The following is a 13,459-nucleotide window of genomic DNA, read 5'->3' as shown; positions in this document are numbered from 1 at the left end:
TATAATATGACGCTGTTAAAACTAGAGACAAAGTATACAATATTTGTGTGTACGAAAAAATCATATATCAAAATAATTACAGAATTATACAACTTCACAATACTGAAATTAATATTGTTTCCTCGAATAGATAAATACAAAGACTTCATACTGAACACTGGATATATAGTAACAATTTCATCAATACGGTATGTAGATCATACCTCCTCTATTTTTGGTTCGTCATTTCTTATTGTACGAGGTCCTTGCGTATGCGCTCTTCCATCCGTTGAGTTGATGACAACTTTCTTTAATAGTTGAACGTCACTCTCAAAGTTACCCATCCTACTCTCCATACCTTGAAGTTTGTACAACTTCCGCTATTGCTCTAGAAAACGATATCTCAATATTATCCATTTTCGCCCCTAGTATTTCAACCATAGTAAATAACCTTGCACTACCATCTTCACCCTGCACACCTGACTGCTTATCTCCAGACGCCTTCTCTGCTGAACATTTGTCCCCAACACTTTCTTTCTGCTCCTTCGCATTTTTGGGGACATTACTGATGCTGGTTGGGGCTGTTTCAACGAAATCATCATCACTTACCCCTGCAACAGGTTGCCTCCTCTCCCTCTTCTTCGTATGTTCCCCCTTCCTTTTTTTAACACAATCCCATTCTCTTTCATCCACTTCGCCATTGATCACGTCTAACAACAGATTATCCAGTTTCTTCTTCAAACCTTCCCCTACACCATACACAGAATATTGTCCTGGCCAATCTGGATATATGAACTCCAAAGATTTAGGTACTAAATGCTTCACCTGAAGCTGCATTTCAGATACCATAACTTTAAATATGCTATCTGAAAGTAAAAATGCAGACAAATAATGTATACGTAAATTGAAGGCATACCTCCCCATTATTAAGGAGTTTGCTCCCGGATATGAAGGCTTCAATATCCTTCCTTGGCCTCCCTCCTCTCCACATTAACAGAGGCAAAACTACACCTTCTCTTACATGCCCGTAGGTAGCCCCCAGCACCTTCACTCTCTCAAATGCCCATATCATCAATACATGGACACATCCATGGAGGGTATAAGCATTGTTACGTAACCCAAGGACTTTGATGGAATCAACTAAACTCTTGAATCCAACCCTACCCTATTGAAAACTATCAAATGCTTCTTCATTCAACGCCCTTTTTGCGTATTCCAGAGGTATCCTACTGTTCCTTGATAAACCAAGCACTCCCACATGCAAAAGATACAACCGAACAATCTGCCTCTTCATTTCATCAGACCACCCACGGCAGCTTCTCAAACCGTCAACTAGCTCATGCCAGTTGGGTCCATTAAAAGCTTTCACCTTTAAAGCCGCCCATAAAGGTGTATGATCGACTTCACACTCTGTTTCATCAATCTTCTCACAATTCAAACCACTAATTTCTTCATATTCATACAGAGAGAACCTTAGCGGCTTTCCTCCAACCAAAAACCATACCTCCGATGGAATGTCTATTGCCAATTGATTGGACAATAGATAATGAATGGTCTTCCCACAAAACAGGTAGTCGGATTCCGCTAGATCCAATAACACTCCCACCTGCGAATTCTTTCTTATTTGGTCGTACACCTCATCACCAACAAAGTCTTTCAAACCAGCTAGATTAGAAAAACTACAATCGTGGTGCATGCTTCTCATCGCCAGTGGAAAATTACCATCCGGATACAGCCTCCTTGGATACCTCTTCGCATCATTGCTTGACCCCATAACTACGACATAATACAGAATCATTAATTTGGTTATTAATTCAAATATCACAAAAACTCTGTTGCTTAGATTGGCAACAAAACAAGATGAAGTCTCACAAAAATCTTCCGGAAAAGAGAATTCAGAAGAATACAGAAAATGTACATGAATATCGTCATAAGTAACCTTCCACAAAATACAACGCCTACTATGAAAAACTCAAACTCTTTCTAAACAGTAAACAATCGAGACTAAACCACGATATAGAAATTTACCTCACAGCAGATCGCTATATTTCCCTCCTCCTCAACTTCAAACCACCTTGCCGTTAACTCGCCGTCCGCCCGTGGTCCACCAGCCAAACGTACTCCACACAGATTCTGTCCATGCCGCACGCTTTCCAAATAGTTTCAAAAAAAACCGATCTCAACCCAACTTTCGTATTGGAATTCTCTATTTATTTTCCTCTTTTAAGATCTTGGTTTTAAAAGAGAATGACATAAAACGTAATAAAACACACAACTCAGGTATAGAAGTAATTTGCAAACTTTTATGTGTTATTCTAGTAAGTCCAAAATCTCAACGTGTTAGTCTAGTAATAAACCTACTTTTATGTAATATTCTAGGTAATTTCCCAAAAAAAAAATGGTATTTTTGAAAAGGATATCTAAAATAAAGTATTTTGGCAAAATTTTCATAAATTTAGGATGTGTCTAAATTATATTATATAACACTTATTTTTCAAAAAAAAATAATTTTCAACATCAACATTAATGTATTTTTCTAATAAATGATCAATTGACATACTTTTAACTACGAATAATTGGTTCTATCATTTAATTTTGAAAAAATTTCAACTTTAATAAGCTAAATAACTAGTTTTGATTTATAATAAATTGTAAACTAGTAACATATTAAAAATATAGGTTGTTATTTTCTGTAATTTCATTTGTAAAGTATTTTCCTCTAGATTGAGCTACCAATCATGCAACAGCCTTTTAATTTCATAACAAAACAAAGAGTTAGAAATTTTTGTCAGTATATGATCATAAGTCAGTTGAAATGATCTAAGACACATAGTAGATATATATGTTAACTGAACTTATGAGACACACGTAACACGTTAATGCAGTATGAAATCTTGAACAACTATGCTCTAAATTGCACCAAGGCTTGAAGAGAACCACACATATGATATGACTACAAGATTAGCATTTTGGAGCAAAGTTGTATTTTCCATATAACAACCTCCAACTTTAAAATATCCAACAAAAATGGATCAAAATCTTGAAAACAAAGAAAAACAAAAACAGATTCATCAGACTTATTGCTTCCTTCCTCTTCCTTTCTTCACAGGTTGTGTCTCCATTTGTTCTTTCCCGGTGACTTCAGAAAGATCAACTGCATCATACACCAACAAACCCGATAAGTGTCAGTGAGGATTCGAACCACATAAGCACCACAAATAAAGGACATCTCCTCTCTCTCTTTTTTTTTTTTTTTGTGCAAAGGAGATTTCCTCTCAATCAAGCATTAACAGATGATATGCATCATTAAACTGTGACGTTCCATTCTCTCTTTTAAATTTGGTAGGCGAAAAATGAAGATCGCAGAAAAGAATACTTACCGTCAGGTCCTCTAGCCATCAGGGTGAAGAATATGTTATTCAGTTTCTCCATCTTCTTTGCTTCTTGTGCTTGGTCTGTCTTGAACTTGAGACACTAAGTTTAAGAAAAAAAAAAAGTAAAAGTTTAAACTATATCATATACTTCAACATGAAAAGAATGCACCGGATGTATGAAACAAGTAGCCAAACTAACAGGGAGAGCTAAATAACCACAGAAGTTGAAGCAATGTTTTACTTCAAAATCGGCATAGCTCTCAACGAGTTCTAAAGTAGCACACTTTGGCTAACAAACACAAAACATGTTTCCAACATCCACTGGTAAAAAACAATTGCCCTAAAAGAGTTTACTAGGTCTGCTTATCTAACTAACCCGTTGCCGCCACGCAATTCATCAAGACGTACGAAAAGTAAGAAATATAAGATTATTAGCAATCACATACACCAAGACAAAATAACCACATAACTACAACCCAAAGTAGAGTCAACACCAACATGAAAAAAGAAAAGTCTAGACATCATCATCATCATGGAACCCACATTCTCAAAAACAAGAATCATACAATCAAAACACGAATCAGATTATCAACTTCAAAAGCAAATATTGAATTCCATAATTGAGGGAAGTATCTACTATATAAGATAAAAAAACTCCAAGAAACAGTGATCCATAGAGAACAGGACACATTCAATTACCTCTTTGTTATCAGTAACTTTGAGTACCAACTTGCCATCACAGTGTCTATACTTCATCACATACCGAGTCTGCACCACAGCAAAACAAATTCGAATCCAGATATCAAATTCATGTAGATTGCGACCAACACGAGGAGATTCAAAATCAATCACAGAGGTTTATCCAAATTTCCAAGTTAAAAAATCGAGATCCAAAACAACCGTAATGAATGAAATCGAGAAGCATTACGCAAAAAAATAAAGAAGATTAACCTACAGATTCGGGATCAGCTCGAAACAGCTGAACAGATCGATCTACGAATTCGTCCCACGTATCGATGTAAACCATCTCGATTCAGCTAAATTGGCGAATTGAGTTTATGCGATTCGATTATCTCCGGGAGAGAGACTCGACGGAGAAGAAGAAGCAGATAGAGAGAGGCAAAGCAAAAAGACGGCTTCTTCTTATTTGTGTTTTTTAAACAAAATTAAAAGTGATGATTTAACCGGAATAAACCGAAATAACCGGACCGGTTCGTTACTGTTTTAAGAATTAAGATTTTGTAAGTAAAAACCCTAACCGTTCTTCTTGCAAAACTCCCAAATCTGTGAATCTCTCTCTCTCTCTCAGTGTTCGTGTTTCACACATCATGCTCTCTCGTTTCCTTAGACCTTCGAATCTACGTCTCGTAACCCTAGTTTCATCCAAATCAAATTCTCAGATCTTCTCATCGTTTATTCGTCCGCTTTCCACTAACAGTAGCGGCGGCGGCGGAGGAAATGGTGATGGGAATGGGCGTAGTAATCGGAATGATGCTCCGTGGAGTTTTACTGGTGTAAACGACGACAAGTCTGGTCCTTTCTCTTCCGATGATTCTTGGGGTTCTTCTGGAGTTGCACGATCTGGTGGAGATGGGAAATGGCCGGAGGAGCCGAAGAGATGGAATATAAAAGAGGAAGATGATAAGGTTGTGTTTGATACTGGTGGGGAAGTGAGTCAAGGGATTGAAACTGGACGCGAGAGGAGGGGTAATGGCTTGGAGGGGAGTAAGCGATGGGATATGAAGGAGGAGGGAGATGATAAAGGCGTGTTTGGTGCTGGAAACGAGGTGGTGAGTGGATTTGGGGCGAGCGGAGATTTGAAGTCTAATGAATGGGAAGGGTCAAAGCCATGGAATTTGAAAGAGGAGGAGGAGGGAGTTGTGTTTGATACTGGTGGTGAGGTGCCGTTTAACTTTGAAAACAGCTTGGAATTGGCGGAGGAAGAGCGTGTGAAGAAGGAGTTGATTGAGAAAGAGGAGAAGGAGCTTCTTGAGGTTATCAAGGGTGAGGATTCCTGGGAATTTTTTGAAGTTTTGTGATTTAATAATGCCAATGCACCAGTACTTTGGATATGTGTGTCTAGATTTGGAATTAGGGAACAAGTGAGTAGGCTAATAATTATGGGAAATTTGATCAGGTGACTTGCATTGTTAAGGCTAGATTTGGATGGAGGGATCATTCAAGTAGCAAGGCTATGTAATCAATCTATTTGATAGGCATTTTTGCTATGTGGACGATATGCTTGTTTTTGCAGTAAGCTCATTCGTACTAGAGGATTAGGGAACAGTCTAGATTGGTGCTTGCTTTCGTTAAGGAACAGTCTAGTGCTTATTGTGTGGTTTCTATTATTAGTTTAGTTTGTTATTAACAGTAATCAGTTGAACGAATTGAAAAATTCACTATAATAGTTAATTTTGTTGCTAGTAAGATAGGAATTAAAGGGAGTGTAAGTTTTGCAGTTTTACTGATTTGGAGCTTGCTATTGTAGGTCCTGATCGAGCATTTGGAGACCTTATTGCTAAGTCAGGTATAACAGATGAAATGCTAGATAGTTTAATAGCCTTGAAGGATTTCCAAGGAGTCGAAGGATTGCCTCCTCTGACTGAGATTGAAAACTTGCGCCGTGAGAAAAGTTCAAAGAAGTCCTCAAGAGCTGATATAGAACTCCAGATGCAAGAGGACATTGCTAAAGCACGGGTGAGACAGGTTGACGAAACAGGTAGAGCCTATGGAACGGGAAGAAGAAAATGTAGCATTGCTCGTGTTTGGATTCAACCTGGGGAAGGAAAATTTCATGTTAATGAAAAAGAATTTGATGCCTATTTCCCTATGCTTGATCATCGTGCTGCTCTTCTTCGCCCACTTGCTGAAACCAAAACCTTGGGTCGTTGGGATATTAAGTGCACTGTTAAAGGCGGTGGTACCACAGGTAGAATCCCTCCACAATCATCTCGTTTCTACTATTAGTCACTCAGAGGTCGAATCTCTATTTACACTAGCAAGTGTACGCTAGAGGATTTGGTCATAAGTTAACAGAGTAGTCTGTTCTAACCGTTGTTACTGTGTGTACTCATATGTTTGGTTTAAAGGTCAAGTCGGAGCTATTCAATTGGGTATAAGCAGGGCATTGCAAAACTGGGAACCAGATATGCGAACACCGCTTCGAGCTGGTAAGCAAGATACTATTCACATCTTAGCTTTATGAAAATTGTGTAGTCCTCTTGATGTTTTTTTTAGTAGAGATGCAATATATTGTCCAAAATGTTTACATTCATTTGATTGCCAGTATGTGTGTATTCATGTCTGTTGGATTGAACGGTTTTGATCTCAGAGCTTTTTTTATCTTCGATATGTTTCAGCTGGTTTTTTGACAAGAGACTCACGAGTTGTGGAAAGGAAGAAACCTGGAAAAGCCAAGGCAAGAAAGAGTTTCCAATGGGTCAAACGTTAAATCCAAAAATGCGTACGATATCTTCTCCTTTTATGTCTCTGTTATTTTTATTGGTTCATCTACTTACACCGGGTTTAGAAGAATCACCGGCAAATAACTTGTTCTTATGGTTCGATCCCTTAGTTATCTTCTTGTACCATCAACACATTCTTGGAAACTGGAGTTTCTTTGGTTTGTGAGTCGGACACATATTTTTGTATGTTTTGTTCCGACAATATGTCCTGCTTCTTCAAAAGGTGCAATGATGTTTTTAAACATAATGATCAACTCAATATATGAATTATGTTATCAAGTAAATCTTGATTCTTTGATCAATCCTCATGTTAAGGAATGTCCAATTCTCTTAGACAACGAAGTTAGATAAACTCTCTCATCTCTATTATACCATCCCGTTATAGCAAACATGACTTATGAGTTTGTGTAAAGACTTTCCATAGAAAGAGGGGCAATGGATATATTTTGACATTTTGATGATAACAAATTAACAACGTGTATTCTCACTTGAAGGTTCTATTTTATATTACGTGCAAGCATCCCACTCATTTGATTTCTTCACTCCTACTACAAGTACTTAACAAAATTAACAATTTTCCCAAAAAATCCTTGGCTATCCTTATTCTAGCAATCGAAGTAACTATTCTAAGTTTCATTAAAATAACATATCACTCGAAGGACTATATAATAACAAAGTGCCTTCTGGTCGTTCTCATTATCTTCTCCCAACAACACCTCGAAACCAAAAAGAATTTGCTTCATTCCTCAAAACAAAAAGAAGAATTTGCTTCATTCAAGATCTTGAAGATGGGAATAAAAGTTTCATCAAAGATCAAAAGGATTCTCGCATCTACAGGTAAAAATACTACTGATATTTTTTTTTTATCATGTACTACTTTCTTCTAATACATTTTTTTTTTTTGTAACTATTTAATATAGCATCGGGCAGTAGTTCAAGTCCCAAAGAAGGTGATGATGTGGATGTCCGAGAAGAATATGCAAACGCCTTTCGTACAGAATCATACAATCAGTTTTGGACACGAGTCATACATTTAAGCCGGAAAAAGTCCACGGTGTCTTCTTCTTCATCATCACCGATCGAATCATCCTCCACAGCAGCTCGTCTCATGTCATATCGCCTCTTCGCGCACAATCTCCTAGACCCGGATCCGAATGCCATAACCCGGATACTGGATGTATCCCGTGTAGGACGAACAACTCGACTTCTTCTCTCTGATTACTTTTTGGAGACGGCAAACGCTTTCTTGCTTTGCACGCTACTACTTAAAAACATTCATCGCCTCCGTTCTAAATACGAATCTCTAAAACCCAAGTTTCAAACAGAGAATCATACTTCACTGGCTCTTATAGACCAATTCAGTGAGCTATCAAGATGGTTCGACCCGTTTATCTCGTCGGGTTCTCGGATCCAGATAATCAGATGCGGATGTTTAAACTTGCTAAAACGGTTAGAGTCCAGCCGAGACAAGACACGAGCTAAACTCAAGCTCATCAACGGACTAACACATAGCTCAGGAATCCTCGTTCTGGCTCTAACCACTACATTGATAGTAACCATAGCCTCTCACGCCTTTGCTTTGTTTATAGCCGGTCCGACTCTATTAACCGGTCGATTCAAACCGGCCGGTCTAAGGAACAAGCTAACGAAAACCGCGGCTCGGCTCGACGTGGCTGCGAAAGGTACTTACATATTAAGCCGTGATTTAGACACGATAAGCAGACTAGTGACACGGATAAACGACGAAGTGGACCATGTTCGAGCGATGGCTGAGTTTTGGGTAGGGAGAGGAGGGTCGGGTCGGGTTCGAGGGAGTGAAGAAGTGGCTCGAGAGTTGAAAAGATGTGAAGAAAGCTTTGGTGAAGAACTTGATGAGCTTGAAGAACATATCTACTTGTGTTTCATGACTATCAATCGTGCAAGGAATCTTGTTGTTAGTGATATTTTGGATTCTCATGGTCCACCTTATTGTTCTTTTGCTCCCAAATCCAAAACAAAATTGTAGTTTTTTTTTTCCCTTGTTGGTTTATTAATTATTATTGTTTGTTTTTATACTAAGAAACAAATCCATTACATGGTTTTTTGAATTTTTAGTATATTTGTAAGAAAAATGGCAATGTCTTTTTCAGTTAATGTGTAACCCACACCACACACTTACCTTTTATATAATAAAAATGATGGAAATTTTAACATTTGTCAAAAGATGTCCCAAAATTTCTAATTTACATGTGTCGCAAAATTAGGAAAATTTGAGTTTTTTAGACGACCTCTTCTTGGTTTGTGTTAGGAGAGACTCTCTCAGACTAATTCATAAAATAATTGAAGAAGCAACTTTTTTTTCTATCCTCTCTTTGTCCAATTGTAGGTAAATCGGTTGACTCATAAACCGAGTCATCGACTCGTCAGAACCATAAAAAAAAGGCGATTCCAATTCGACGAATCTCACGAGTTCCACTTTTTTGTTTTTTTTTTTTTTTAGTAAAGTCGCTTTTGCACTATGGAGAAGAATTGAACAAATGCTTATTAGAGAGTGAGAGACCCAAAAAAAAAAAAAAAAAGGGAGAAAGATTTAATATGGGAGAAATCGGCGGAGAAGAACTGGTCTTAGATGTGGATGAGACGATCTTCGTAGCGGTGGCGGAAGATGTGGAGAGGAGCAAAACCACTGTGCTATGGGCGGCGCGTAATTTCTCCGGCAAGAAGATTTGCTTGCTTTATGTTCATCGAACTGCTCGCGCTGCCTCCTGGAGTGAGATCTTCTTCTTCTTCTTCTCTTTCTCACTTTCTAATTTAGTTCTCTGGTGAATTGTGAATTATGATATAGATAGATCTGTCTGTTGGATTATAAAACCTTAGATAGAATCCAACCTTTCCATATATTGCTCATGATTCACGATTACGGTGTTTGAGTTTATTGTAAGTATAATTTTGGTTACAATGTTGATTAGATTAGCTATTGTTTACCTGCAGCGCACAAGAAACTTGTTGGTGGTAGCTTTAAAAAGCATGATGTTAAGGTGATTGAGCGTGTTGAGAAACCCAAAGTGGATGAGCTTATGAATTCTTATCTCCAACTCTTATCTGAAACTGAGGTATCACTTCTCTCTGCGTAATGTTATTGATTGTGTAGTCTCACACAAGCCATCAAATTACTAGGCAGTCCTAGTCAGAATTGACATAGTTCTTTTTAGATTCAAACAGGTAAACTTTGCATTGCGGGCCAAAATATCGAGGAAGGTATCGTAGACCTAATTGCTCGGCACAAAATTAAGTGGTTAGTGATGGGAGCGGCATCAGATAAGCATTACTCATGGTAAGACATGATTCTATATTTTATCTTATGCTTTTCAATTTTTTTTTTTTTTACCTAAATTTAAATTTGAAATTCCAGGAAAATGACGGATCTAAAGTCCAAGAAAGCTATGTTCGTTTGCAAAAAAGCTCATGATGCCTGCCATATCTGGTTTCTGTGTAAAGGTTACCTTATTTTTACAAGGTAAGTTCCTTTTCCTTTCAAAAGTTGCAGAAAGAGTGAATAAGGTAACTATTAAGATACATCTATTAAAACTTGGATATGTTGGACTTTGGCTCTCGAAATCAGTTGGTCTACTACCTTCAATCAACTGCTTCTACTATTCGTTTTTTTTTTTTTCTACCTCTATTCATTTAGCTAAACGAAACACTCTCAAAAATAGGGCGTCACATGAGGATAGTAATAACAGACAAACAATGCCGCCCCTGGTACAGCTGGATTCAGATACTGAGACAAGGAAATCAGAAAAATTGGAATCCTCTTATATGAGGAGAAGATTAAGATATTGGCGTAGCCTCCTTGAACAAGGTAGCAGTTTCCTTGGGTTTTGCAAGGTCCCTCTGCATATCATTTATTTTGTTATCAGGTTTATCTGTCTCTGCGTGTAACTTTTTTACAGAATTGTGCAGATGGTGATAAAGACACAGGTCAACTGGAGAGAGAGAAAGTAGAACCAAGACCACTTCCTCATTTTTCTTCAGGTTCAAGTTCTTCCATCGGAGAGCCGGTTGGTCCAGAGCCGGTTAGCCCAGAATTGGCTGACACAGATACATTAAGTACCTCAAATGTTGAGGTAAGAGTTTGCTTCATCTTTACTTTTCTACTGATGATACTGATTATGCAGTAACGATAAGGCACTGATGTTTTAAAACAAAACAATTTATGAAAAGATGTTTTAATTTTGTCTTTGCAATATATTGAAAGCTCTACTTAAAGTGAACATGATGATGTATACTTTTTTCGTATGAGCTAGCATTTAATCCACCTGGTAATCGGGTAATCCTGCGGAATTTCAGGAAAAAGAGCGTGAAGGGGATGTAGCCCGCAAAGTTCATAGGTATGACAAATCCATGCATGATATTGGCCAATCAGAGAGAACGGTCTATGGGGAAGATGGCAACAAATGGAAAGAGGATGCCTGTACAACAGAGGCTTTATGCAAGGTTATATATTCCCATTCATTTCTCAGTTATTTAAGATCCGCAGATGATTCTCGATCCATATCTGCTACTTGTGTGTTTAAATCAGTACATCTTGTTACCACATGCAAAAAAGCTTTACATGAAGAAATATTTCACTGGGGATTTGTAGATTGCTAATACTGGGTACAGAACATCTTCACTTGATAGATCCATGTAGGATTCATAAGAGCGTTATGTATGTTTCCTTAGACGGCGTTATATATGTTTATGTCAAGAGTTATGGTTGAATAGTTGATGGCTTGATGCCAGTGTTGCAGATTCTTAAACTGGCACTTTGTCAAACTTGTTTTCCCGGTTTTAAACTTTATTATCATGTCATTTCACAGGCTAAAGCCTTGGAAGGCTTATGTATCAAGGAGTCTAGCCAAAGAAAGAAATTGGAAGAATTTCGGGAAAAAGAAAAGCGTGAAGTAAAAATGGTAATAGAGCAGAACAACGGATTCATGAAACAACTTCAAATGGTTCAGGGTCAAAATCTTAAGTTAGGGAACCAGATAACGAAACTTCGAGACTTGGAAAGAGAACATGGTGAGAAATTTGATACAGCTATGGAGCTCTTGAAAAGTTTTAGGCAGAAAAGGGATGAGATCCGGATCGATCATGAGAACGCAGTAAAGGAAGTGAATGCACTGAGAAGACTTATTAAAGGAGATACTGGAGAGTCTTCAGGGTCAGAAATGCTCGAGTACTCTTTTCTGGAAATCAATGAGGCTACTAACGAATTTGATCAATCCTGGAAACTTGGAGAAGGCAGATATGGAAGTGTCTACAAAGGGAATCTTCAACATCTTCAAGTTGCTGTGAAGATGTTACCCTCATATGGATCCCTGAATCACTTTGAGTTCGAGCGTCAGGTAAAGGACTTTATGTCTGTATAAAGTTAAAACTGAATATATAGATATATTTATACACATCTGACAAATTCTGATTATTTTTTGTATTTCAGGTGGAAATTTTAAGCAGGGTAAGGCATCCAAATCTGGTAACGCTGATGGGTGCTTGTCCAGAGTCTCGGTCTCTCATTTATCAATATATTCCTAACGGAAGCCTAGAAGACTGCTTTGCATCTGAGAACAACGTTCCTGCACTTTCATGGGAATCTCGGATCAGGATTGCCTCTGAGATATGCTCTGCCCTCCTGTTTCTTCATTCAAACATTCCTTGCATCATTCATGGAAACTTAAAACCGTCTAAGATTCTCCTGGATTCCAATCTCGTCACCAAGATCAACGACTATGGGGTTTCTCAGCTGATTCCGCTTGATGGATTCGACAAAACTGATCCTCACGTAGATCCACATTACTTTGTTTCCAGGGAAATGACGCTGGAATCAGATATATATGCGTTTGGGATCATTCTCCTTCAACTTCTCACCAGAAGACCTGTTTCTGGCATACTGAGAGACGTCAAATGCGCTGTGGAGAACGATAACATCAGTGCAGTTCTGGATAAGTCAGCAGGAGACTGGCCAATCGCACGAGGCAAAAAGCTAGCTAATATAGCTATCCGTTGCTGTAAGAAAAACCCAATGAATCGACCAGACTTAGCAGTGGTTCTACGGTTTATAGATCGAATGAAGGCACCAGAAGTTCCTTCATCAGAAACATCATACTCTGACCCAAAAGTTCCACGCAAGCCTCCTTCTCATTACCTCTGCCCCATTTTTCAGGTGAGTATTAAAAGCCTAAACAAAGTTTGATCAGGGAATAAGACAAAAATCTAACTTAATGTTTTGTTGGCATCACAGGAAGTGATGAAAGATCCATTGATAGCAGCAGATGGGTTCACTTACGAAGCAGAAGCGATAAGAGAATGGTTAGCGAACGGGCACGATACGTCACCGATGACAAACCTGAAGATGGAAGATTGCAATCTCATACCTAATCACGCTCTTCATCTAGCTATCCAAGATTGGCAAAACCAATGGTGATTTACTTCTTTGCCTTCTTTCTCAGACGCAAATATTGCTGCAGGCATTATTATTAACAACTCCCAATTTTTTTAGATTGTCACTGTGTAAAGTCACCCCCAAACGTATGGAATATATATATGTCGCAGTTATATAATACAAAAGGAAGCTTACTGTAATCATATTTAAAGTTCTTACTTCTTACCAATCTCTCTATT

General features: G+C 38.1%; 5 protein-coding genes across 9 annotated transcripts; 3 read left to right on the top strand and 2 right to left on the bottom strand.

Moving 5' to 3' along the window:
- Positions 1-1,144: 1,144 nt before the first annotated feature.
- Positions 1,145-1,753, bottom strand: LOC147938769 (uncharacterized). The gene is made up of 2 exons (XM_087465758.1): positions 1,484-1,753; positions 1,145-1,402 (listed from the first exon to the last, which is right to left on the bottom strand). Exons 1-2 carry the CDS (start codon positions 1,751-1,753, stop codon positions 1,145-1,147), a joined length of 528 nt encoding a protein of 175 aa, XP_087321884.1.
- Positions 1,754-2,905: 1,152 nt separating this feature from the next.
- Positions 2,906-4,451, bottom strand: LOC104711412 (signal recognition particle 9 kDa protein). Its single transcript, XM_010428110.3, has 4 exons — positions 4,309-4,451; positions 4,053-4,121; positions 3,360-3,453; positions 2,906-3,133 (listed from the first exon to the last, which is right to left on the bottom strand). Exons 1-4 carry the CDS (start codon positions 4,378-4,380, stop codon positions 3,057-3,059), a joined length of 312 nt encoding a protein of 103 aa, XP_010426412.1. The 5' UTR covers positions 4,381-4,451; the 3' UTR covers positions 2,906-3,056.
- A 230-nt stretch (positions 4,452-4,681) lies between these two features.
- Positions 4,682-7,101, top strand: LOC104711411 (small ribosomal subunit protein uS9m). The gene is made up of 4 exons (XM_010428109.3): positions 4,682-5,357; positions 5,842-6,282; positions 6,443-6,523; positions 6,713-7,101. The coding sequence occupies exons 1-4, from the start codon at positions 4,682-4,684 to the stop codon at positions 6,802-6,804; spliced, it is 1,290 nt and encodes a 429-aa protein (XP_010426411.1). The 3' UTR covers positions 6,805-7,101.
- Positions 7,102-7,487: 386 nt separating this feature from the next.
- On the top strand, positions 7,488-8,904 carry LOC104711410 (UPF0496 protein At3g49070-like). Its single transcript, XM_019230202.2, has 2 exons — positions 7,488-7,654; positions 7,738-8,904. The coding sequence occupies exons 1-2, from the start codon at positions 7,606-7,608 to the stop codon at positions 8,820-8,822; spliced, it is 1,134 nt and encodes a 377-aa protein (XP_019085747.2). The 5' UTR covers positions 7,488-7,605; the 3' UTR covers positions 8,823-8,904.
- Positions 8,905-9,005: 101 nt separating this feature from the next.
- LOC104711408 (U-box domain-containing protein 32) lies at positions 9,006-13,420 on the top strand. 5 transcript variants are annotated; one of them, XM_087464217.1, is made up of 11 exons: positions 9,006-9,182; positions 9,297-9,566; positions 9,788-9,909; positions 10,009-10,130; positions 10,209-10,313; positions 10,513-10,658; positions 10,760-10,923; positions 11,147-11,293; positions 11,659-12,186; positions 12,279-13,001; positions 13,080-13,420. In XM_087464217.1, the coding sequence occupies exons 2-11, from the start codon at positions 9,392-9,394 to the stop codon at positions 13,260-13,262; spliced, it is 2,415 nt and encodes an 804-aa protein (XP_087320343.1). In that variant the 5' UTR covers positions 9,006-9,182; positions 9,297-9,391; the 3' UTR covers positions 13,263-13,420. The 5 variants fall into 5 exon arrangements, with proteins under 5 accessions (XP_087320343.1, XP_087320346.1, XP_087320344.1 ...); XM_087464220.1 differs by having other exon boundaries at positions 9,013-9,178; positions 10,019-10,130; XM_087464218.1 differs by having other exon boundaries at positions 9,013-9,178.
- The last annotated feature ends 39 nt before the right edge of the window (positions 13,421-13,459 follow it).

The sequence above is a fragment of the Camelina sativa genome, chromosome 9, assembly GCF_030686135.1.
Source record: "Camelina sativa cultivar CO46 ecotype springtype chromosome 9, ASM3068613v1".
Taxonomy (NCBI): domain Eukaryota; kingdom Viridiplantae; phylum Streptophyta; class Magnoliopsida; order Brassicales; family Brassicaceae; genus Camelina; species Camelina sativa.
The sequence above is the reverse complement of the archived record's forward strand: the minus strand, read 5'-3'. Positions and strand labels throughout refer to the sequence as shown.